General features: G+C 42.4%; 1 protein-coding gene across 2 annotated transcripts in view; it reads left to right on the top strand.

Moving 5' to 3' along the window:
* Positions 1-26510, top strand: part of PDE8A (phosphodiesterase 8A) — a 157208-nt gene that overhangs the window by 94526 nt on the left and 36172 nt on the right. For both annotated transcript variants that reach the window (XM_017884272.1, XM_017884273.1), the window contains 7 exons: positions 672-726; positions 6037-6125; positions 11868-11946; positions 13545-13682; positions 20483-20571; positions 22551-22602; positions 22691-22733. In XM_017884272.1, coding sequence (XP_017739761.1) covers positions 672-726; positions 6037-6125; positions 11868-11946; positions 13545-13682; positions 20483-20571; positions 22551-22602; positions 22691-22733 — 545 coding nt within the window. The remainder of the gene's footprint in view (positions 1-671; positions 727-6036; positions 6126-11867; positions 11947-13544; positions 13683-20482; positions 20572-22550; positions 22603-22690; positions 22734-26510) is intronic.

Below are 26510 nucleotides of genomic sequence, written 5' to 3'. Positions count from 1 at the left end.
CTTTCTGCTCTCATGCTAGATTTTTGTGATTTTTAAACTGCCTTTCACTTTAGAAACAGGCAAACTGTGAGAGAATTCCATTCCTAAAAGTATGAATGTTTTCTAGGGGTATCTTCCTAGGGCCTTCTAACTCCAGATATCTCTGAGGATTTGAATTACACATAAATGGGGGAATCTTAGGTTTTGTTTTTAAATTGGAGGTAAGGAAAGAAGAGAAATATATTAGGAGAAGGGCAAGTATTCAAATTAATGTTATTTAGCTTATATGTTTTTATACATAGAAGAAACGTTTCTGTGTCCTTTAAACTTTTTTCCTGAGCTGTAGGGGAAAAAGGAATTTAAAAAAAAAAACCTGGAAGTAGAAGAAAATAGGAGTAAATTTAACTTCATTTAAATTAAAATTTTATATATTAAAAGATATTTGGACACTCGTGTATTCCTGCTATTAATGTAGTTTCTGTATTTCAAGTATTATAATATGTAATTCCAAAAAGCCAAATGTGAAACTGAAACAGCAGACAGTTTTCAACTTTATCCTTTAAATTTGTATATTAATCTGACTCATCTAAAAGTACTCATTACATAACGAAGTATTTAAATTAGTAGAGTAAAAGAGATGAGATGTAATTGATAAAAACTATGTCTATGTTCTTTACTGTGTTATTTTGAAGGGTGGATAGAGAAGAGTTGTCCGTAATGCCTTTCATTGCTGCTGGATTTACAAGGGTATGTACTCACTTATTTATTATACAAGTATAATTCAATTTGAGAAATTATTTTATCTCAGTTCAGTACCCAGCAAAAGCTTTGAATTAATTTGAAGAAAAAGAAATTATTGTCTGGCCGGGCGTGGTGGCTCATACCTGTAATCCCAGCACTTTGGGAGGTTGAGGTAGGAGGATCCCTTGGGCCCAGGCATTTGAGACCAGCCTGGGCAACATAAGGAGAACCTGCCTCAATCATACTTAAAAAAAAAAAAAAATTACTGTCCTTGTTTTACAGTTTGGTGTAACTTTGTTTAACTTTATAATCTGCTAATCTAATCTATAACAGTTCATGCTCTTAGTCTCTCAAAATTATGCCTGCTAAAGTCATCTAAACATAATAAAATCTCCTTTAATGGCATATTCACTAAAAATTATACCATAGGATGTATTGTTATGATGCTGATATGCATACATGCAAATTTTTAAGCCAGTTTAAGGATTCTGGAAATAAGGCAACCCAAACACAGCTCTCTTTCTCTCCACTCCTAGCTTCAATGTGTTGGTTTCTCTAAGCCAAAAGGTTACTTGGGGCTTTGGTCAGCTGGCTGCAAATGAGGCCTTAGGAATCATACAGAGAGAACTTAAGTAAGGCTGACCCTTGGGCAGATTTGTAGCCCAGGTTTGTATAAGTAAGGTAGTCAAGAAATCTCAAGCTGTGAATTTAGTTTCAAGTTTTCTGAATGAATAGGACTCCTAAGTGCCTGACAGAAGCAAATACAAATCTCCCCAGAGGAAGACAGCTTCATCTTTGCCTGCAGAGGATCTCCATAAATAATTGCTCAAGGGCAGCAGGCAGCAGTAAGTCAAAGCTAGAGTCAATCCACCAGGTGACAGGGCATCCCAAAGAAAAATTATCAGGGAAAAAAGCCTAGTAACAGACCCTCACATCCCTCAGAGACTAGTTATGAGACATGAATTATAAAGCAAGTATGCTTACTATAGGTAAAGAAATGAAAGATAAGCCAGAAAATATCTGCAAGGAATAGGAAACTATTAAAAGTATCATGGCAAATTTTATGAAGAACAAAACTGAATTGTAAGAAATTAAAACACAATAATTGAAAAATTTAAAACTTAGTAGGTCACATGTAGCACAGAAATACAATGACAGGAAGTAAGTTAGGTGAAGAAATGTGGAGGATAGTGTGTGAAGTTTTGTGTGTATATATAACTGGAGTTCCAGGAGAAGAGGAAGGATGGAACAGAGGAAATATTTGAAGAGTTACTAGCTGAAATATTTCCAGAACTGATAAAAAACTAATTCATAGATTCATGAATTCTGACATATCCAAAGTAGAGTAAATTTTAAAAGAGGACACATCCTAGTGAAACTGCAAAAAAATAAAATTAAATTTAAAAAAATTTAAAAAATAAAAATAAAAAAAGCTAGAGGAAAAAAGATTACCTTCAAAAGAATGACACACTAACAACTAGCTTCTCAGCAGCAACAAGTGGAAAAAAGAAGACAGTAGAATAACGTGTTTCAATGCAGTAAAAGAAAATAACTTCCTTGGGAGGCCGAGGTGAGCGGATCACGAGGTCAGGAGATTAAGACCATCCTGGCCAACATGGTGAAACCCCATCTCTACTAAAAATACTAAAATTAGCTGGGCATGGTGGTAATCCCAGCTATCTGGGAGGCTGAGGCAGGAGAATCGCCTGAACCAGGCAGTTGGAGGTTGCAGTGAGCCGAGATCGCACCACTGCACTCCAGCCTCACAACAGAGCAAGACTCTGTCTCAAAAAAAAAAAAAAGAAAAAAGAAAAAAAAGAACTTTCTAGAATTTTATACCTAGCATGTATATCTTTCAAAAATGAAGGTGAAATAAAGACTTTCAGAAATGTGGACATTGAGAGAATTTGTAACTAGCAGATCCTCGCAAGGAAGTTCTAAAGGATATACGTCAACCAGAAGGAATGTGAATTCCAGGTGGAAGGTCTGAAATGCAAGAGATGAGTAAAGAAAATGATCTGTATAGGGTAAATATATATTTACTATCTGAAACAATAATGTCTAGTTTGATGAGAGGATACAGGGAGAAAGAGACTACAGCCTTATATATCCAGTCAAGTTATTGCTTAACCTTTCTTTTGGGGATATACATAAAATTCAGAGATATATTTCCCCAAGAGTTCTGTCTGAGGAAAATAATTCAGAAAAGGACTCTTAGAAGCTTCCACTTTCTAGTGAAACTTAGGGGATATATTTTTCCCTCTGCCTTGGGTTATTTGCTTACCTACAGCCACACGAGGTCATTAAGCCTTGTATTTGTTTGAGGTCTCTTTGAAAAGTACATAGATGCACTGTTGGAAGTTTGTGTTTGGTGACTGCCATGTTTGAAATTCTGCCCGAGAAGTCTGTCAGCACAGTTCTGTGGACCAGAAAGAGCATCCTGGTAGAAGGTCAAGTAAATCGTGGTCCTTCTTAGTATTACTATTAGTATTACTTCCTAGTAATACTATTTCTTAGTATTACAGTGTTATCATGGAGCTAACTTGAAAAGTAACTGACACACACACTCTTGCTACACTCAAGCCTGTGCACCTTAATCAAGGAATCCTCTGAAGACTTTGATGGAATCACTTTTAGGTGCACACCCCTGTGAGGACATGTCCATGCAAAAAGCCCAAAAGCTTAGCAGTAGTCACTTTAGAAGCACCTGACTTAGGAAATGTGGAGGGTAGTGGCAGGCTCACCATGTTGTAGATGAGGAATTCATATGGGCGACCAGTCCTCAGAGACCACAAGTGGTAACTAATCTCATCCAGAGTCTTACTTTTGTGTAACAAAAGGATGCTCACGTTACTGAGAAGAACAATTAGACCTAGAGGAAGGGGATTCTCCCAGTCACAGCTATAGGCAGTGGTGCCAAGGCTTGAATCTGAAAGCTGACACCATAATGATATCTCTGGTATAGGGGATGGCGGGTAGGAAGGGGCATGAGCTATTTTGTGGATTAGCCATGATTCAGGATTGAAAAGTAGATGGAGGACCTGCTAGCCTTCTCAATTGGATTTGGCCATTGAGTCAGTAGACTTCACTGCTGGGCGTGCCTTAGAATCCCCTGAATAACATCCCATGGGAGTCTGTTTCAGTTGGTCTGGGGAGGGGCCTGCATGCTGCTGTTTTTTCAAATTGCAGGTAATTCTAATATGCAGCTGAGAGCTGAGAACCACTGGGAGAGGCCTAGCAAAGATGGGCTCAGGTCCTAGCCATGGGTATGATATGCTTTGGAGAAAGTGACGTTAAGTTAGCTTGGAAGACTGTAGGATTTATAGTCCCAGCCCCTTTCATGGGAGGAGGTTAAGGGAGAGGAGGCTAACTGCTGTTTAAGCAGAGGGAATAAGCTTGCTTTCTGAGGATCCGTGGACCTGGTTCTTCACCCTTCACGCCCTGTGGGATCCTTGGGACAGAAACAAAAGTTGGCAAGGGGCAGGAAAGATGAGATGTTTAGATAAAGAGAGATGTTTAGATAAAGTTTAGACACGTATGGCAAAACAGAAGTTTTGGGGGGGGAACAGTAGGAGCAAGATGCTGTACATTTGGTCACGTGCTAGTTTTTTTTACCTTGGTTTTCTGCCTTTGGGATAAAAAAGTTTGGTGTATGCATAACATTCAGACTCAGTAAAAAGTCTGATTGCATGCATGGGAATCCATTTGTGGAATTGGATAAATACACATTCCCTCCAGAGCCCCCACATCCCAAGATCTTACCTGCAGAAGAACTGAGGACCCCTCTCTGTCTCAAGACCACCATTCCTTGTCTCCTGGAGTGGCACAAGCACTATGTCAAGAAATCTTTTTTCCTTGTCCCTGCCCAGTCAGAAGTGGGTTCTTGTCCAGTGCTTTTGGGTGTTCCCGTGGGGTCTTGGCTGATGGAGATGTAGACAGCAGGTCTAGCACACTCCTCCCCTCTCAGTTGATGGGAGCTGGCAGGCATGTCACCTCTGTCAGACCTCTGGGTGAGAAAGGGGCTCTGTTTTGGCCTATAGGTATAGGGTTTATCATGCTCCTGGCCAACAGGTCTTGCCTTCCCCTGTGGGGGTGACAGTAGCTGTTCTTTACATTTATGCAGCAGTTTGTACTTAAAATGCTTTCTCCCATTATCTCTTTTTATTCTCACGGTGACCTTCACTGGATAGGAACAGTATTATTTTTCTTGCTTTACAGTTGAGGAAGTAAGCTCAGGAGTGTTAGATGCCTCATATACAATCATACAGCTTTTAAGGCATGAACCAAGGGCTAGATTTTTGGGTTGCTTGACACCCAGACAAGACCCTGATCACAGTTCAAACGGGACGTTTGCATTCACCATGGTAGTAGAAGGAACTCTTCAAGGGGACCCCTGTCGCAATTGGTCTGGCTGGGGCTTATGGATAGTGATCTGCAGAGGCTCTGCCTCTTAGGCATCAGCTTCCTCCTCAGCCGGGTAGAGTATTGTCCACTTATTGTGCAGGTAAAAAACAAAGAGCACTTTAGAAACAGGGGACTAATGCTCACAAATATTTTTACGTCTGAATAGAACTATGTGGCAGAACACAGTGGCTGCTAAGATGTCTTCATGGAGTATGAAATTTGATGGTGGAATGGGTCCATCTTCTCAGAACTATGTAATTCACTTTGCTGTGAGATATTTCCACTATGTAAAGGTTATATAAAATACTTAATGTCCACAGCTATAAGAGACACTGGGCAAATCCATCCATGACTTCTGCCAGTGCCTCTGCTATGGAAGATAATCATCTTCCGGCTTCACTGAGCCGCTGTTGGAGGTTAGTTCAGGAAAATGTTGCCCATGTCCGGGTTTCCCTTGTGAAATATGGGTGCAAATAGAAATGCATGTGTATTTTTGCTTATTGTAAGCTTACATGACTTTAAAAAGGACCAAATACTGTTCTTGAATATACTCTGAAAGCGTAATATAAGTAGGAGTTTAGTTAATAAATTTCCTCCTCTACATGTTCTAGCCTCTGCTTTTTCAGTGACATGAAAACAACCAAAATGCTCTTAACGGAAGATGCTGAAAGAAAAGCATTCTTTTCTTTTCTTTTTAAATGCAAGGCTGCTAAATGATAGAAGGAAAAGCATTCTTACACCCTATTTTTTTAAAAGCTAATTTGGTGCCCACAAATTTTCTCTCTTACTAATGATAAAGTATTTTTTAGATTTCAGTTGCCAAGTTGAGAAGTTTGTTAAAAGAGTTATTTTTATTGGCACACATAAAGAAGCACCTTTGTTTATCCACAAAATTCCTCTTTCTGTTTGTAGAGGTATGTGGAAAACCCCAACATCATGGCCTGCTACAATGAACTGCTCCAGCTGGAGTTTGGAGAGGTGCGATCACAACTGAAACTCAGGTAATTCTACCACTTCGGGAAAACCCTCCAGGCCACACAGGGCAGCATGGCAAGTGAGAACTTTGATTGTGGGGATTACTTTTGAGCCATAAATGGCCTCTTGCAAATACGGGATTGGAGAGAATGGAGTGGCAGCTCCCCTCATACAGACTTTTTGGAGTCTGCCTGGATGTCTAATAAATGGTCATTTTAGTAATTAGAGACTCATATTTAAAGATGGAGCCCCAAATAATAGTAAGTTTAAAAAGCAGAATATAAACTGCATATGCTGGATTATGTTTTGTTTTCTAGAGAAAAAAATGGTTTTAATACACATACCCCCAATCTATTAACTTTAGTTATCTCTGGTAGGTGACATTTTTTTCTTCTCTACAATAGGCATTTTATCTGCTCTTAATAAACAGGGTTTTAAAAAAATAGTTTTAAGTGAAATGAGTAGAGGCCTCATTCTTTGTAGAGTAAGAAAAGCAGAAAATTAATATAATTTTATCAGCTTGACAAAAGAAAATAAAGTCGGCAGCTTCCTATCATTTTAGGTTTCTTCCTTGGATGTTCAACTATTCTTTAACATTTCCTTTACTAGAGATCAAAGAGAGAACTGGGTCATTTCATTTGCATGTGCCCAAGACAGTCAAAGGGGATCAGAATGGGAGTACCAAGATTAATAAGGACCAGTACAGGGTTCCACGTGTAAGGAAGATAGGTACTTTATAGACAAAACGAAATGAATGATTAGTGGGCATAGTGTGAGTTAGCAAAGAAGTGCTGCTGAGCAGAGGTGTTTGAAGGCTGGTGTGGTATACAAAAGAGATTTTTTATGCTGCTAGATTTTGCAAGGAAACTTAAGGTAGATTGTTGCCCTTGGGCCTGCTTTTTTCCCCACTCCTGGGTCATGTCAGCCTGGCTGCAGCACTCCCACAGTGGATTAGGCTACTACCCTCTCTCAGAGGAGAGCAGAATTTTGGAGCAGTAGGTGAAGTTGGAGCTTATGTTATCCAATCAAGAATCAGAAACTGAGACCCAAGGAAGTTAACTGACTCACACCCAAGATCTTGTAAGCAGCAAATGGCAAAAATAGTCCTTTAGACTGAAATCCGCATTTTCGAAACTGCATTCATTCTTTCTCCCATCTCTAAATCTGACTGTAATCTCAAACCTTTTCCTCCTGTATACCTTAGCTGTCATCTACCTTGTGGTCCTAAACTAAAAACCCCTGTCTCTTCTACATAGATCCCTAAATCCAGTCACTCACCAAGTCTAATTGATCTTACTAATTTTTGGAATCTGTCCACTTAATCTTCATCTCTACTGCTACTCTTAGTCTAGGTCCCTCTCTTTTTACCCGGATTACTGAAAGCACCAATTAGTCTCCCTATATCTAGTCTTGATTCCTTCTTCATTCTCCACACAGACGTAACACATAATTCCATTTGTGTTCTGTTCTGTAACACCCCAGATAGGCACCCACTGCCTTCAAGATGAAGTCCAGACTCCAAAATGTAGCCTACAAGGGTCTCCATGGTCTGTACACTGTTTACCTCTCTGTCCTCATCTCCCATCATGCCCTGCTTTGTTCTCTGTGCTCCCGCTGGCAGCCAAATTATGATGTCCATTATACAGGGAGATATAAAAATATAAAGGGAAAGGAAATGTGAGACTAGAGAATTGGGAGAAATAGAGTCTTGTTCTGTCAGATGCTAAAATGCACTAAAATGCTGTAACAAGTAAGGGTGTCACTGCTAGATGGTAAACTAGAATATAAAAACCAGAAGCAGGCCTGGTGTGGTGGCTCACGCCTGTAATCCCACCACTTTGGAGGGCTGAGGCAGGCAGATCACGAGGATGGAGTTCAAGACCAGCCTGGCCAACATGGTGAAACCCTGTCTCTACTAAAAATACTAAAATTAGCCGGGTGTGGTGGTGGGTACCTGTAATCCCAGCTACTCAGGAGACTGAGGCAGAAGAATCGCTTGCACCTGGGAGGCAGAGGTTGCAGTGAGCTGAGATGGTGCCATTGCACTCCAGCCTGGGTGACAAGAGTAAGACTCCATCTCAAAACAAAAACAAAAACAGACTTGGATATATTTAAGAATTTAGTATATGATTGGCCAGGCACGGTGGCTCCCTGCACTTTGTGAGGCTGAGGCGGGTGGATCTCTGGAGGTCAGGAGTTCGAGACCAGCCTGGCCAACATGATGAAGCCCTGTCTCTACTAAAAAAATACAAAAAATTAGCTGGGCTTGGTGGTGCATGCCTGTAATCCCAGCTACTCGGGAGGCTGAGGCAGAAGAATCACTTGAACCTAGGAGGCGGAGGTTGCAGTGAGCGAAGATTGAGCCACTGTACTCCAGTCTGGGCAACAAGAGCAAAACTCGGTCTCAAAAAGGGGAAAAAAAAAAAAAGAATTTAGTATATGACTATATGGCATTTTAAATCAACACGGGAAAGGGTGGACTTTTCAGTGACTAGAATTGTGATAGTTGGTTAATTAGTTGGAAAGAAAATTAAGCTATGTTCCAATCTCACGTCCTACCCCCAAAATGAACTCCAATGAATTAAAAACCTAAATGTGAAAAAGTAGGGCTACATAAGTACTAAAAAATAAAAGTGGACATACGTAATTGGATGACAAAGTCATTATAAACTAGCATCTATAAAAGCCACATTTTATAAAGGAAGATAATCAGATTAGACAACGTAAAAATGTTAAGCTTATCTACAGTTAAAATAAACCTTAAATAATGTTTAAAATTTAGACAAATTACAAACTGGGAAAAATGTGTTTGTAACATATAGGACAGACATTAGGTTAATGTCCTAATACATGAAGAGCTTTGATTAATCAATTTTAAAATGATCAATTGAAAATTAGAAAAATATTAAAAGACATGTTCTCAAGCAGTTCACAAGAAATATTAATGGCCAATAAATGTGAAAAGATGTTCAACCTCACTAATAAAGACTTGCAAATGATTTAACATTTTTTATTTACCAAATCTGCAAAAGCTAAACAAGTATGATAATACCCGGTAGGGCTTCTCACAGATCCATTTCCTCCAAGCTTGTTATATTGGAGGTGAGAACTTACTTCTTACTGTTTTTTGCTTATTTTATTTTTTGATTTTTTGAGTCAGAGCTTAACAGAGTCTCACTCTGTTGCCCAGGCTGGAGTGCAGTGGTGCGATCTCTGCTCACTGCAACCTTCACCTCCCAGGTTCAAGTGATTCTCCTGCCTTAGCCTCCCAAGTAGCTGGGATTACAGTGGTACGTGCCACCAGGCCTGGCTGATTTTTTGTTGTTGTTGTGTTTTTTTAGTACATGTGGGGTTTCACCATGTTGGTCAGGCTGGTCTCAAACTCTGAACTCAAGCAATCCACCCTCCTCAACTTCCCAAAGTGCTGGGATTACAGGCATGAGCTACCACGCCCAGCGTGTTTTTTGCTTTTTTAAAAAAATAATTTTATTGAGCTGTAATTTACGTATTATCTCCTGGTTTTTTTTTTTACACGCTAAAATGAGCTGATTTTATTGGCTAAGCTATTGTCTTTAGTGGGACAGTTTAGTAATACCAGGAATAATGTAAAGGCATTGTTTTATTTATTTACTTATTTAGAGTCAGGGTCTCATTCTGTTGCCCGGCCTGGAGTATAGTTGTGTGATCACTGCTCACTGCAGCCTTGACCTCTTGGGCTCAAGCAGTCCTCCCACCTCAGCTTCTCAAGTAGCTAGGACTACAGATGTGCACCACCAGCCCAGCTAATTTTTTATTTTTTGTAGAGACAGGGTTTTGCCATGTTGCCCAGCTGGTCTTGAATTCCTGGACTCAAGTGGTCTGCCTACTTCTGCCTCCCAAAGTGCTGGCATTACAGGCGTAAGCCACCATGCCTGGCCAGCATTGTTAGTTTTAGAGTTTACTTAGTAGTATCTCTGCACTTTATAAGCAGGCAGTTGTTTTCTTTTTTTCATCTTCTAAGGCCAGAGAATCTTAAAATCATTCTTTGGGAGATTCCTTATACAAGGAAAAAACCTGGAAGCAACCTAAATGTCTAGTCATAGGGGATTTATTGAATAAATCATAATATAATCTTAGAATATTGTATAGTTATTTAAAGTGATAAAGAATTACAGTTATTGATATGGAAAGATTAATGTGTAGTGTGCCAGTGAGAAAAGCAGATTATAAAACTGTAGAGTATGATCTTGTTTTTGTATACATATTACATATGCATTTTGTACAAGGTAATGCCTAGAACATTTTTCAATGCTTATTGAAAATAATTGGATTTTTTTCTATAAAATAGAATGTTGAGATGTCTGGGTATTGGGATTTCAGGTTATTTGATCTTATTATTTTTAAACAGCTTTATTGAGGTATATTCAAAGGATTTTAGTGTATTCATAGAGTTGTGTTTCAGTCACCACAATTTTAGAACATTTTTATTATCCCCAGCCCAGGCTGGAGTGCAATGGTGCAATCTCGGCTCACTGCAACCTCTGCCTCCTGGGGTCAAGCAATTCTCCTGCCTCAGCTTCCCGAAGTAGCTGGGATTACAGGTGCCTGCCACCACGCCCTGCTAATCTTTTTTTTGTATTTTTAGTAGACACGGGGTTTCACCATGTTGGCCAGGCTGGTCTTGAACTGCTGACCTTAGGTGATCCACCCGCGTCAGCCTCCCAAAGTGTTGGGATTACAGACATGAGCCACCGCCCCTGGCCTAATCTACTTTCTATCTCTGCAGATTTGCCTATTCTGGACATTTCATGCACTGTGTGATCCTTGTGACTGGCTTACGGTTTTCAAGGTTCATTCATGTTATGGCATATATCAAGACTTCATATCCTTTTATGTCTGCGTAATATTCCATTGTATGGATATACCACATTTTGTTTATCCATCCATCAATTGATGGACATTTGGGTTTTTTCCACTTTTTGACTTTCTGAGTAATGCTGCTATGAACATTTGTATATAAGTTTTTGTGTGGACATAATGGGGCTGTTTTCCAGAACGGGGCTGCACTTTTTTACATTTCCACCAGCAGTGTAGGAGGGTTCCTCACTAATACATGTTGTCGACTGTCTTTTTTATTATTCAAGTGGGTGTGGTATAGTGTTCCATTTATTTTTGTTAATGTTTATTTTCTAATTTTTTTCAATAAACATTGTTACTTGTATAATTTTAAAAATGTTTTCAAACACGAAAGATGTGAGAAAATGCTCACAGAAGATGGCTAAGTGAAGAAAGCAGGAAGCAAAGCTAGTCATTCCAGATGCCCTCAATTTTGTGAAAATAATTTGTTTAAAATAATAGGTACAAATGATTGACTGCCTTCTCTTTGCCAGACTCTGTGCAGTATTCTTGACTCTATTCTCTTATTTAGTCTTCATGAGGACTCTAAGGTGGTGAGAGGGGAGGCTTGATGGGGTTCAGTCACTTGCCCAGGGTCCCACAGCTGCTGAAGAGCTGGATTTGACCCTGGCGTGTGGCCACCCTGGCCCACTGGCCCAATGTGTCTTTCCTTCACACTGGAAGGAAAGATACCACAGTGTGTACATAGTGATGATCCCAATGGAGGGGCTTGCAGGGGGATGTTTATTTCTTCTTTATGTTTTAAAATATTTTCTCCCTTCCTTATAAATCAGACGAAAAATACATTTAAATAAGTTAATGTAATAACCCAAGATTTTATTAGATTTTGTAGTATTTACATTAATCATTCCTTTTTTTGTTTACTCATAAAGGGCTTGTAACTCTGTATTCACTGCATTAGAAAACAGTGAAGATGCAATTGAAATTACAAGTGAAGACCGTGTTATACAGGTTTGTTATTTTGGAAATCTGTCTTTCTGGATTTCTTGTTTTGTTCCAGTTTTTAGGATTGAACCTCTCCAGTATGATTTTTTTTTTCTTTTGAAGTTCAGGAGACCAGTTTTCCTTCGAGGATTATCAGAACAAAATCAATAAAATATGTAATTTAAAATAAGCTCTCTGTAGATTAGAAAACATACTAACAATTAAGGTCTTAGAAAATACCTGTAGAAATACCACATTTGCGTTCATTATTTCCACTAGTTTGTTTGTTTGACAAGGAGAGACTGAAATGGGTGATTGCTGGCGGCTTGGGGGTAGTGCTGTTGTAGGAGGGGGAGTGCTCTGACCATAACGTCTGCAAGTCTTTCACCTTTCTCACTGTTTTTGAAGATACTTTGCACTTACAGAAATATACTAGAAACAACTAAAAGTTTCAGAAATAACATACCTAGTAAGTACTGAATAAATTACACATTATTAGCAAAGTGAGTTTATATGACTTAAAGCAACATAGCTTAAATGCTTTCAGATAACAGCAAAAAAGGGAGTTGCACCAGAAAAAACGTTCCTTTTGTCTGAGAATTAGCTCCACTTTGATTTTACTTCTGGGCTCTCCAGTCTTTCACTTTAATGTGACTTGTGACTTCCTTGTTGAAGAGTTGATGGTGTTGACTTTGAGTTGGTGCCTTGAGAGGCAGCGTGAGCCAGTGTTTGAGGGCACAGGCTTTGGTGTCAGACGGGCCTGGGCTCCATCCTGCTTCAGCTGAACAACTTTGGGCAAGTTGCTTAATCCAGCTGAATCTGCTTTCTCATCTGTGGAGATGGAAATGGAAGTAATATTAGTAAGAACAACAGCTTGCCTTTTGTAAGGATGTCATGAGGACTAAATGAGTTAATGTATGTGAAGTGTTTACTATAGTGCCCAGTGAGGAAAACAGACCCTGACAGATAGTATCCAATTATTGTTTTATCATCATCACCATTAGCACATGTACAGTTTTCCCATACATTTTCTGCTTATCTTACAGTCATATTTGAAACTTAACCATAAAGCCTTACATTTGTAATTACTTCCTAGTTCATAGCCTGCTTTCCATACACATCATTTCTTTGAACCATATGAAAGAGACGAGAAATGTTTCATTCCCATATCCGGATAAGAGTCTCGGAGGGATTAAGTGACTTGCTGAGGTCAACGTTTGGAGGGGGAGGAGAGCCTGAGTGTTTTGCACTCTACCTGGTGCTTTATTCCGTCATGCCCCCGCCCCCACCCCCCACCTAAACAGCCCTGATGTAGCAGCTCCTGGTTTGGCCCTGTACACATCCCTTTGCCCCTGTTGAAGTGGGAGTGGGCCTGCTGCCCTCCTGGAGCCTCAGGAGAACATAGCAGAAAGCCCAGCCAGGTGTCACGCAAGCAGAAGCTCCTCTGGGCTCCAGAATTCTTCATGGGTTGTGTGCTTATGGCTTCAGAACTGCCACGGTGAGGTCCAGGCTCCTGAGCTTTTTCTGGGGAAAAACCTGAAGGGCTTAGGTCGAAGACCTTTGAATGTCCTCTTTTCAAAATGACTTTTAATTCACTTTGTGTTTTTTCTTTTGTCTCCCTTCAGTATGCAAATCCTGCATTTGAAACAACAATGGGCTATCAGTCAGGTGAATTAATAGGGAAGGAGTTAGGAGAAGTGCCTATAAATGAAAAAAAGGCTGACTTGCTCGATACTATAAATTCATGCATCAGGATAGGCAAGGTAAGTAAGAGGTCAGTACCTTTTTTAACTTTCACAACAGAGAGAGAAGGAAGACTTAGTGTTCATTGAGTACTACCAGGTAATCTCAGTCTTACTCCTCCCAGCAGTCCAGGGAAGTATAGGGAGTGTTATCCCTGTTATATCCATTTTGCAGGTGAGGAAACTGGGGTCAAGAAAATGTATAATATGATTAGCCAATAAGCAAAGTAACTTGAATTGGCACTTAGCAACCATTGTTGTTATCTTTATAGTAGGTGAATAACTTGATCTTTCTAATAACTGGTCTTCTTAGTTGTAGATGTTGGCAAATGGTTCTGGGTAAAGAATTGCTAGTAAGGCAACACATTCTCAGAACACATCTGAGCCCAAGATTTCTCCAATCCTCGTTAATTCATTGAGCATTTTAAAAATGCCTTCTGTTAGCCAGACACTGTGCTAGATTCTGGTATGGAAAGAAGAGCAAAACAAAAATTCCTGCCTTAGAGAGCTCATATTCGAGGGTTGGAAACAAACAAATAAAAGTAACCATTATTCAATAATGTAAGAAGTCACATAATCATGATGCTGAAAGAACAGGCAGAAGAAAGGCAGGCTCAGTCTGAAAGGTTGTTTCTCTGAACCGCAGCCTCTGATAGTGCCTCATTGTGACAAATTTTAAAATATGATGAGAAGGAAAACACTACTGCTTTTCACAATCATTTGTGGTCCTTTCTGCTGGACTTTTTTTTTTGCTTTTGGAAGTTGGGTAGAGACTATTAATCTGATTATTTCAAACATTTGAAAAATTGGTGACTTGTGCTGCCTGTTCTGTGGAGGCACTGATGGAAGTGATACTCTCTCTCCTATGGCATTTGGCTAGTGCCTATCTTGTGGCACAAAACAGCAGCTTACCACAGGGGCAGGGTGCTGTGCAAAGCTTATACTCCACTCATCTTGGACCCCATGAAGATACCATGAATTGGCATGTTTCTCTTTGTCTTCCCTATGTCTCTGAGCACACAACATTGCCTTGAAGTGAGAACAGGGAAAGAATAGACCGGCTGCAGGGGCCCAGTGAAGCCCTGCCAGGGGAATGACAAAAGTAGGCATAGCTCTTATTTTGCCTTCAACTTTTCTGTCAAGGATTTTTTTTGTTTTTTGTTTTTGTTTGTTTTGTTTCGGTTGTTTTTACTAGAGGAAGTGGAAGGTCCTCTAGAAAGAGAGGTACGAAAGCTGAGATGGATGAAGAGACCCTCAGGTGCTCAGGTGCACCATGTAGGTGAGGGCAAGTTTTCCTTTCCATGGTTGAGAAGAGCATACTCAGAAGGAGGCCACAGAGCAGCAGTCATCCGAGACCACAGCAGCCATGGTGGGGGCGTTACCGTGGCCACCTCAATCCTGGCATTTAGGTTCTTTGCTACTGCTGGATGAGCCAGTGGTTTTGTTGTGAGGTTCAACTGGGTATGAACCAGGATGGGCCTTGTACACCTTGATATGGCAGAACTTCCACTGAGACATTCCATGTCCCTCTCACTGAGGGGGCAAGTAGAGGTAAGGAAGGGATGCGCTCTTAAGTGCTGGGCTCCATCCAGTTCTGTGTGAACTGTGTCTCACCTCTGCTGGGGTTGTGCTGTTGGGCACCAGGTAACAAAAGGCCTCAAACTTGAATAGCAAGAGACCTGCTCTCTAAAATTATACTTATTGTGAGCAAAGAATAGGAAACATCATCAAATTATTGACCCCTATACTGCTTTCCTTTTTTTTTTTTTTTTTCTTGAGACAGGGTTTCATTCTGTCACCCAAGCTGGAATGCAGAGGTGCAATGGCCTTGACCTCCTGGGCTCAAGCAGTCCTCCCACCTCAGCCTCCTGAGTTGCTGGGACCATAGGCACATGCCATCATGTCTAATTTTTTAATTATTTGTAGAGATGGGGTCTCCCTATGTTGTCCAGGTTGGTCTCGAACTCCTGGGCTCAAGTAGTCCTCCGATATTGGCCTCCCAAAGTGTTGGGATTACAGGCGTGAGCCACTCACTGCAGGTGGCCTATACTGCTTTATTTCTAAAAAGAGCCTGGGTATTTGTTTTGTGTTTCCCAGTTCTTGGGGAGCATGGAAAAGTGACCTTTATCCTTTGTTAGCAACCTGCTGGTCTATGGGCAACATGGCAGCAGGGGAGGCCACTGAGCTGGCCTGTGTTTTGAGGTGAAAGAATCCATAATTCCATCTCCAGGGAGCAGGGCTTGTTGAGGGGTCAGCAGGCCTTATGGAACAGTGGCACTGTGATCAGGAAGGGGAATTCAGGCATCTGCTGGGTACCAACATTGCAGAATGGAGACTCAGGAAATGGCCAAATGGCCAGGAGTTGGGGCCTTGGAGTGTCAGATACTAGGTGTTGGATATTGAAGTTGGACCTTCTTGGGGCAGAAGAGAAATTTTGATGATGTTCAAGCAGGGAATGTTATAAATGTTTTCCATCTCCACAAACCCCTGCTGCCCGTTCTTGTCAGTGGCTCCTCTTTTGGGTAAAAATAACAGGTATGTTGATTTCCAGCCCCTTGCACTCATGTGTCTTTGCATCCTGTATGTATATCCATCCACCTGACTCTTCTTTTTTCTTCCCCAAGACTTGTCTATCAGGGCTCTAGAACCCATAGTCTCCCATCTTCTCGGATACCTAAACTTCACATTGTCTCTTCTCTTTTAGAAATCTTTTTTTTTTTTTTTCTTGAGACAGGGTCTTGCTCCATCACCCAGGCTGGAGTGCAGTGGCACGATCTTGGCTCACTGCAGCCTTGATCTCCCAGGCTCAAGTGATTCACCCACTTCAGCCTCCCAAGTAGCTGGGATCACAGGTGTGTACCATCACACCTGGCTAATTTTTTAAACATATTTTGTAGAAATGAGGTCTTACTGTGTTGCCCAACCTGGTCTCAAATTCCTAGGCTCAAGCAGTCCTCCTCCCTCAGCTTCCCAAAGTGCTGGGATTACAGGCGTGAGCCACCATGCGTGGCCTCTTAGAAATCTTGATTTTTTTTTTTCCTCCCTCAGAAACTGTGTGTTATCCTTCTTCTGCCATTTAATGGGTGCCGAATAAATGGTGGCTACTTAGATGCCTATGATGATGATGTGCAGCTGCAGAACTCTTTAGCGTTTCAAAACTTTGACCTTTATTAGCTCCTGTGCCTTTGCTTTCCTCTCTCACTGGCTCCCCTTTTCCTACTCTTCTTCCTTCTATTTCTTCCCAGAGTTACCAGAACTCTGGCCTTTGCCCACTATTGTTGTCCCTCAAAATGCTTCTTTGTTGTTGAAGTATCTTTTCTGCTCTGTAGAAATCTCACACTTCTCTGGTTTTAGTGTCAGCCTCTTTTCCAAGGTCTGGTTCAGCATCCTGCTGTCATCTTAATTGTCTAGCAATGGTTTTCTCTTATCTCCCATAAACAAAAAACCCAATCTCTCTTCCAACTCCTGCCGTCTCTGCTCATGGACCAACCTCACAGTTGCTTTGACTTAGATTCCTGAAATGGTTTTGATCCCTTCCTGCCTGTTGGTCCCCTCCATCAAATCCGCGAGCATTGATGGCTATTAAACCCCTGCTTTGAGGGTCCACTGCCTGGGCCTGACCTTGTTCAGGGCCTTCTTCTCACACTGTGGAGTTACAGCGTGTAACTCTGTCTCCTTGTCCAGGATCCTCCCTCTCCACTCAGTCCACCATTTACTACTGCCTCATTAGTCTTACTGAGTCATCATTTTGTCATGTTGCTTCCTCAGCATAGAGCTCATAGTCCTCAACTTGGCTGCCAGGATTCTATAGTTGAACCTCAGCCTACCTTTCCCATTCAGTAACAAAAGCTCCAAGTGTTCTTTGACAGTTTATCATGTGCATGCACTGTGCTCACCCTGGTGATAGGATGGCTGGATGATGATGATTTAATTCTCAAGACAATGGGTGCCAAGAGGGACTGCATCAATAGCCAGAGAAGCCCAGCTTGGTGCATAGCTTGAGGCAGACAGAAGGGAGGTAGTAGTCTTACTCCTGTTCTGAGGGGAGCTTGGCCTGGAGAAAGAGGCCTGTACAAACCACCTGTACCCAAACCAGCTCATTTACTGAATGTTTACTATATGTTAGGACTTTGCTAAGAGTTTACATGAATTACCCAACCTAATCTTCATGATAGCATTCTAAGGTAGTACTGTTATTATTCTCAGGAACTAAATCTTTTTTTTTTTATTTCCTTGAGACAGAGTCTCACTGTGTTGCCCAGGCTGGAGTGCAATGGCGTGATACCGGCTCACTGCAACCTCCGCCTCTCGGGTTGAAGCAGTTCTCCTGCCCTAGCCTCCTGAGTAGCTGGAATTACAGGCGCCTACCACCATGCCTGGCTAATCTTTGTACTTTTAGTACAGACGAGGTTTCACCATGTTGGCCAGGCTGGTCTCGAACTCCTGACTTCGTGATCCGCCTGCCTCAGACTCTCAAAGTGCTGGGATTACAGGTGTGAGCCACCGTGCCTAGCTGGAACTAAATCTTATATGATATTTATGCAAGTAAATATTTTTTGTTTCCACTGGTGACTGGAAAACTCTGTTTTCCAGTGACTCTGTTACCCAAGCCAAGCCATTGTCTAAATTGTCTTACTTCTTTAGATGGACTGTGGAACTTTGGCTGGAATGACCTGTTAGCCTTGACTTGGGATCGCTCAGCCACCCAAGTCTATTCAGAAAGGAGAAGAAAATCCTGAAAATGTGTGTATGTGTATGTATGTGTGTGTGTGTTTGTGTGTGTGTGTGTGTGTGTATACATGGAGTCTCGCTCTGTCACCAGGCTGCTCACTGCAACCTCCGCCTCCCAGGTTCAAGCAATTCTCCTGCCTTAGCCTCCCGAGTAGCTGGGACTACAGGCACATGCCACCACGCCCGGCTAATTTTTTGTATTTTTAGTAGAGACAGGGTTTCACCACATTGGCCAGGATGGTGTCAATCTCTTGATCTCGTGATCTGCCTGCCTCAGCCTCCCAAAGTGCTGAGATCACAGGCGTGAGCCACTGTGCCCGGCCTGAATATATTTTTTTAAATGCTCACTGATTGAATTGGTCCCTGTAATTTTTTTTTTCTCTCTCTCTTTATAATGTAACAGCTTTACTGAGATGTAATTTCTGTACCATACAAGTCACCCATTGAAAGTATACTATTTGATAGCTGGGCATGGTGATATGTGTCTGTGTTCCCAGCTACTTGGGAGGCTGAGGTAGGAGAATCACTTGAGCCTGGGAGGTTGAGGCTGGAATAAGCCATGGTTGTGCCACTGCACTGCAGCTTGGGTGAACGGCGAGAACCTGTCTCAAAAAATAAATAAAGTATACAATTTGGTGGGTTTTAGTATATTCATGGTTTTGCAAATGTCACAATTTCCCATATTCCCCTTGATAGTGAGCTTCAGAAGTAACCCTTAGACCTGTCTCCTGAAGCCTTCCTTCTAAGGTAGGCATGCAAGTTGTGGATATGGAGAACAACCCACTTATTTCTGCCTAGGGAACCCTGTTTAGTCCTTGGTGGTTTTGGACTGCAAGCCTCGTCCTCTGGGCTGAGCTCCCCCTCAGAACTGTACTAAGGCCCATGCCTCCCTTCTTCTCCAGTGTGAGCTAAGGACTGAGCTGGGCTTTCTGGCTGTTTTTTGATATAGCCCTTTTTTTGGTGCCCATTGTTTTCAGAATTAGGAAGCGTCAGTAATCATCCTTTGATTCTATCAGAGTATCCTGGTTTCTTTTTGATCTGCTTTCCTAGAGGAGTCTGAAGATGAGCTCTTACATTGGTATATGGATGCAGGTTGCCATGTACCAAACTAGAATATTTCAGAATTGACCTGGAGTAGGGCTCCGGATAGGAAACTTCAGCTAAGCCAACAAGGCTGCTGTGGTGCTCAACTCCTGGCCTGGATCAACTCTAGGTCCTGAGGGACTCTGGAAGGCTAAGAAGGTTATGGTATACCCTAGGGGTTCAGTGTCCTACTGTGGGTTTTAGGGATTTCCATAGCTTAAGAGCCTTGGTGATTTCTTGGAGGAATTCATAACATTTTAGGATGGTGACAAAACCCAGCTCCATCTTGGCTTTCCCTACCACCCCAAGATAAAGGGAGTCACCATGACCCAGTTCTCTTGCTGTAGTCTTGTTCTGCATAGACTTCCTTCCCCAGGCTGCACTTCCTGTCTGAAAGAATCCCCACGTTCTGTGTCTGATCAGGAGAGCACAGCTAATGTGATTTCAGCCCTGGGTTTTGAGGTTTCATTGTTTGTTTTACTTGAGTTTGGTCCTGGCTGTTACCTCATCCTCCACACCCCATATACAGGGGGTGAAACCTTCACACATCCCAGAGGGGCCTCTAAGCCATTTAGTTCACTTCAGAAGCCGGTAGTGGTCACATAATGGCCCCTTTTGGCCCCCCAGTCTGGATATTCTTCCCCTCTCAAACACAGGGGCAGAGGCTAAGCCCCCTCTTCCACTTCAGCAGGTGGGAGTTTTGAGAGGAGGAAGTGAGGGGGAGTGCCCTTTATTTGTGTGTCCAGGACCCCTCTTGTCTGCAGATGGCCACTGAAAATATATGGCCACTTAGACTATGGTGACCTGACTTTAGTCAGCAATTTAGAAGGAGACGGACTTTGGAAGTTAAGAAAGAATTGTCTGATTACCTGAAATCGGTTTAGGGTTGAGATCGTTTTTTATCTTAATTGCTTTAGCAACGTAAGTGAATCAGAACTGAAGTGGAAAATGTTTTTGGGTTTCTGTTTTCAACACAAAATATGATGATGCTTACATTCCATTTATAGGAGTGGCAAGGAATTTACTATGCCAGAAAGAAAAACGGAGATAATATACAACAAAATGTGAAGATAATACCTGTCATTGGACAGGGAGGGTAAGTGGAAAAAACAAGTACATCAGTCATCATACAGTGTTTTGGGTTATTGCAGAATTTGCTTTGAATATTTAAGTTAAGGACTGCTGACAGAAGTGTTAAGGTCAGGTGTCATCACAGAATGGCCTTCCAGGGTAGTGTTTCCTTGGTGACTTCCTCATGGCTACAGTCTGACCCTCCACTTGCAGCGCACAGCCACCGTACTCTGGGCAGTCCTGTTTAAGCTGCATGGATACACAAGAAACCAAAGTATTTGTTTAAATCAGAATGTCACTTTAGTAAGCTGTATGAAATACTAACTGGTAGACTCCCTATATTGAAAATATTTTTTACCTAATTTGATAGGCTATGTATTATTTCTGCAAAGGCCTATCAAATTAGATAAAAATATTTTAAATACTAACAGTTATGGACATTCTTATATAAAACAGATGTGACTGTAGATTGGAAACCAGTATATATCAGGAGCCTAAAAATTTCAGACAGTTTATCTCAGAAACCTATCTTAAAGAAATAATATGGTAAGATGAAAATTATGAATATGAATTATAGAACACCTAAAATATTGCAGCCATTAGAAATGACAATCGTATTCACAGGTTCTAAGATTAGGGCCAAAAAAAGTAGAAATGATGATCATAGAAAATTAAATTACCTCATGCCTGTAATCCTAGCACTTTGGGAGGCCAAGGTGGGAAGATCCCTTGAGCCCAGGAGTTTGAGATCTGCCTGGGCAATATAGTGAAACACCCATCCCTACAAAAAATTTAAAAATTAGCTAGGTGTGGTGACACACACTTACCAGTTTTCAGGGGACTGATGTGGGGGAATCGCTTGATTTTGGGAGGTCGAGGCTGCACTGTGATCGTGCCACTGTACTCCAGTCTGTGCAATAAAGTAAGACACTGTCTCAAAAGGAAAAACAAACAAACAAAAAACAAATATGAGAAAAGTTATGATATAATGTTAAATGCAAAAAGTAAAATGTAAAATGATACCTAGTGTTTAATCTCAATCATGCAAAGGAAAGAAGGAAAAAAGAACAGGAGAAAGTATGGCAGCGACAGTTGTAGTAACTACTGTTGTTTAATTGAGCCCCCTCCCTTCCTGGCCAGTTCTCAGTGTCTGGTAGATGCCACTTCATTCCATCCTAACTGCAGCCCTGTGAGGTTGGGGCTGTGATCATCTCCACTTTACAGATGAGGAAACTGAGGCTTAGAGAGGTCAGGTTTCTAGCCTAGGGGTCCAGCTGCCAGCGTGAGGCGCAGCCAGGCTGCAGACCTCAGCACTGACTGCACGGCTCACGTGCTTTGTCACCAGGCTTTGCTGCCAGTTGGTGATCGCCTCAGGGAGATGGATCTGTGTGGGTTCTCTGTTCTGATTCTTTGCCCTTTTATGTCCTTTCCAAATTTTTTGTGGTAAGTATATAGGGATTTGATTATCAAGGGGAAAAAATGAAAAAACTGAAGGAACAATAAATAAATGAGAAGAGTCAGCAGCCTCTGAGCTAAGCCCTCGTTGCTTTGTTTTAGAAGTCTAGTTAGCCACGTTCAGTGTGAACCTCAACTCCCAGTGTGGCCTGCGGCTGTGGCCACCAGTGACTGTGAGCAGATTGTTTGTTGGAACTTGAAGAAAAGCATCAATATAAAGGGTTGTGAAAATAAAAACATGTTAAGGAACTAAAGGCTCTTGGTTGGTTAACATGCCGTTCATTTTAAAAAACATGTATATTTGATTGTTTCATGATTAATTGGGAAGAATTTTGTCATTTTTACTGAAGTCACTTGTACAGAGACACCAAAGGATGTTTGTTATCTCTTGTTTATTTATTGGTGGCCTTGGTCACAGTAAGAAGAAATGTTCTCAGAGCATTTTGTGTATTATAAAAGGGAGGTGCCATTTTCGTAATAAAAAATTAACAACATATCCATCAAATTAGAGAGTCAGAAGAGAAATAATGCATTGTTTTTTACTTGCAGAAAAATTAGACACTATGTGTCCATTATCAGAGTATGCAATGGCAACAATAAGGTACGTAAGGAGAGCCCCTGGGACCCCAGGAACACCCTAGCAAGATTTTCAGCAATCAGAACTAATGGCTTTTAAAATTCACTTTTAGGCTGAGAAAATACCCGAATGTGTTCAGTCTGACACTCATACAGGTATGGTGCCCCATGTTTATTCTTGGAGTTCGTTGAGTTTTTGGAGGAAAAAAATAACAGATCTTTAACTAGCTTGCCTGGTGTAATGGTGGGATTTTCCTCAGCCTGTGGCAACATGTCTCTCCTTGACTCCCCAGGTTGGCTTATGAGTCAAAGGACTTGAGCACCTGTGAGCATTCTGACAGGTGCCCTGGGGTGGGTCTCTGAACCTGTGAGGGAAAGAACTGGTCAACTGAAATGCATGAACTCATGTGAAGTGTGGTTTTATAACCTCATTTATGCTTTGAGAGGGTTGGGTGATTATCACACAGTCCTTTAACAGGGACGTCTTCATCTGTCCTGACACTTATACTGCCAGCCTACAGGGCACTTGCCTCACCTGTGTGTTTCTTTTTTTTTTTTTTTTTTTTTTTTTTTTTTTTTTGAGGCGGAGTCTCGCTCTGTCGCCCGGACTGGAGTGCAGTGGCCGGATCTCAGCTCACTGCAAGCTCTGCCTCCCAGGTTTACGCCATTCTCCTGCCTCAGCCTCCCGAGTAGCTGGGACTACAGGCGCCCGCCACCTTGCCCGGCTAGTTTTTGTATTTTTTTTAGTAGAGACGGGGTTTCACCGTGTTAGCCAGGATGGTCTCGATCTCCTGACCTCGTGATCTGCCCGTCTCGGCCTCCCAAAGTGCTGGCCGGGCGCGCGCGGTGGCTCAAGCCTGTAAACCTCTGTGTTTCTTAACCATGCCTTGGACACCGTCTGCTCATCCCCATAGCTTTGTTACTGCAAATGCGTTTCCCTGACTTGGAGTCACCTGTTTCCTTCAAACGTGTCATGGCTTCAGTAAGCCACTTCCTATTCTGGTCCTCACAGATGAAGGGGCTGGGCTGGGATGGTGAAGAGCCACTCCAGCTTCAGGCAGGAGGTGCTCCGTCAAGTGTCTGCGTAGACACTTGGTGTGCCACCCTGCCTTGCCTGAGTAGTGTGCTCTGCTTGCCCAGCTGGTCTGTACGAGCCTCTAAGGAGAAGGCTTCCCTTCATGCTGTCGGTGATATGCTTTCTGCCTTACCAGAACAGTTCATTCGTTCACTCTAGGAACATTTACTACATATTTTTGTGAGCACTTAATGTGTACAAGATACCTGTGCTAAGTGCTTTAGGTACAGCTTATTTTAATGAAGCCTTAGAATAATTCAAAGAGGTAAGCATTTTTAGGTGAAATTCTCTTTACAGGTAAGGAAACTGAAAGTTTAAATAATCTGCCCAAGGATCTCCATCTAGGAAGTGGCAGAGCTAGCACCTGAATCCAGGAGGGCTAACACTAGGGCTCTGATGAACAGTTTTTACAGGTGCCCCAGGAGCAATCAGAGATTTAGTCTGAAAAGAAGAGAAACACATTGACACAAAGGAACAGAGCAAGCGATAAGAAGTGATCCGCAGGAATGAGAGAGGGCAGTGGGTGGTGTCCTAGGCAGGGATATATGGATTTGAATAAGAAAAGAAATGTGAGCGGAAAAGCATTCCAGCAATAAAAACAGGCATAGAAGAGGGAAAGTACAGGGCGTGTTCCAGAAAAAGCAAGTACTAAATTTTGACTGGTATAAAAGGTCAGTGGAGAAAGAGGTATTTGGGTCAGTAAGAATCCTGAAATGCTAGGTGGGAAGTTTCCATTTTCATCTGTAGACACTGGGAGTCTCTGAGGATTTGTGAGTCAGGGAGCAGCGTGATGATATCTGAGCTCTGAGAAGCTCTTAGAGCATGTATGTAAGATGACATGGAAGGAGACACCAGAGAGAAAGAATACCAGCACTGCCATGGTCGAGAGGAAAGAAAACAATGGCCAGGGAATAATAAGGTGACGACAGTAGGAAGAGAGAAGAGAGGCCAGATGTGATGATGGTGTGGGACTAGAGAGAGAAAAGCAAGAAAGTCCTTGAAAAGGTGGTTTCTGAGCCTGGAGATTCAAGGAGTAGCAGTAGGGCTGGGGAGGATGAATGTGTAGAGCTCTACTTGTGAGGTCCTGCTGGGCAGTCAGGTGGGTTTGTTTATTCACCCCTTTGCCCATTTATTCTACAGATTGCTGTTGAGTACCTGGTGAGCACTGGCTTCTGTGTTCTGCAAAGAGGTTAGGACTAGAAATGAAAATGTTTCTGGCCAGCCAAGCATTAGCAAGTAGCACAGATGTGGTTGTGATGGAAACCAGGGATGGCAAAGGGGAATGGAAACTTTGAGGTTACAGTGGAAGAGAACAGCAAGAAAAGGAGAGGAGGGGTGAGGTGGATTCCTGGAGACCACCTACCTCCAGAGAAGGAGGAAACAAGCAGGAAAGAGGGGTTAGAGAGAGTGGGGGAGTCTGGAGAGTGTTGCTGAAGCTGAAGGCAGGGAGAACGGGAAGCATCAAGACTGGTCAGGGCTGCGGCCCACATAGGGAGGGAGGGGATATGGAGCCAGAGATGGAATAGTTTGCATTCAAGAGCTTGTCTGTGACCTGCAGACGTACAGTTTCTGGAGAATGGCGAGGGCAGAAGCCAGATTGCAGGGGCTGGAGGCGTCAGAGTAGAAGTAGCACGTGTGGGCCAGTTATGGAGAGTCCTGCGCTGCAAGTTCACAGGGGGCTTTTACTTGGTTTTAAGCATTTGTTTTTTAACTCTTAAGAATAGTACCATATGGCTGGGCGTGGTGGCCCACACCTGTAATCCCACCACTTTGGGAGGCCGAGGCAGGTGGATCACCTGAGGTCGGGACTTTGAGACCAGCCTGACCAATATGGAGAAACTCCATCTCTACTAAAAATACAAAATTAGCCAGGCGTGGTGGCGCATGCCTCTCATCCCAGCTACTCAGGAGGCTGAGGCAGGAGAATCACTTGAACCCGGGAGGCTGAGGTTATGGTGAGGCGAGATTGAGCCATTGTACTCTAGCCTGGGCAACAAGAGTGAAACTCTGTCCCAAAAAAAAAAAGAATAGCGCTGTAAAGTAGATATGACTATTATTTATATTCCTTTATTACAGAGGAAGAAGCTGAGGCTCAACAAAGTTCAATGAACCAGGTGTGGTGGCTCACACCTGTAATCCTAGCACTTTGGGAGGCCAAGGCGGGTGGATCACTTGAGCCCAGGAGTTTGAGACCAGCCCGGGAAACATGGTGAAAACGTGTTCCTACCAAACATACAAAAAATTAGCCGGGCGTGGTGACACGCGCCAGTGGTCCCAGCTACAGGGGAGGCTAAGGCACGAGAATTGCTTGAACCTGGGAGGCAGAGGCCACAGTGAGCCGAGATCGCGCCACTGCACTCCAGCCTGGGCGACAGAGCAAGACTGTCTAAAAAAAGAAAAAAGTTCAAAGACAGCCTAGAGCTGGGCAGCCAGGATATGGCAGAGCTGGGACTGAGAGGCAGAGTCAGTGATGCAGTCAGAGGAAATGTTCGGCAGGGGGAGCATCTCCCAAACTGCATTTACATCCAGGCCATTTGGTCATTTTACTTGATCAACGCTGACTTAGGAGTTTTACCCATCCCACCCAGATGAGCCACCTGCCCATTCTACCTCCCCCCTTAGCAGCATAACCAGCTTTATGTCCAAAGTTCTCAACTGGCCATCTTCACTTGAGAAGGCAGGGTGGAGCTATTATAGGCCATGGCCCAGCCAAAGTCCTTGGTTACACACAACAGAAATCAATTCTTAAGCAGAAAGGAGTTGTGTTTTGGTTTTTTTGTTTGTTTGTTTGTTTGTTTTGGAGGAAATGGGGTTGCTTACAGATTGGACAAGAAAGCTCTAGAACTAGTTTTGGAAAA

Source organism: Rhinopithecus bieti, unplaced genomic scaffold (assembly GCF_001698545.2).
Source record: "Rhinopithecus bieti isolate Rb0 unplaced genomic scaffold, ASM169854v2 scaffold_14885, whole genome shotgun sequence".
In the NCBI taxonomy this organism is placed as follows: Eukaryota; Metazoa; Chordata; class Mammalia; order Primates; family Cercopithecidae; genus Rhinopithecus; species Rhinopithecus bieti.
Note: the sequence above shows the minus strand (reverse complement) of the source record. Positions and strands in the feature narration are given on the sequence as shown.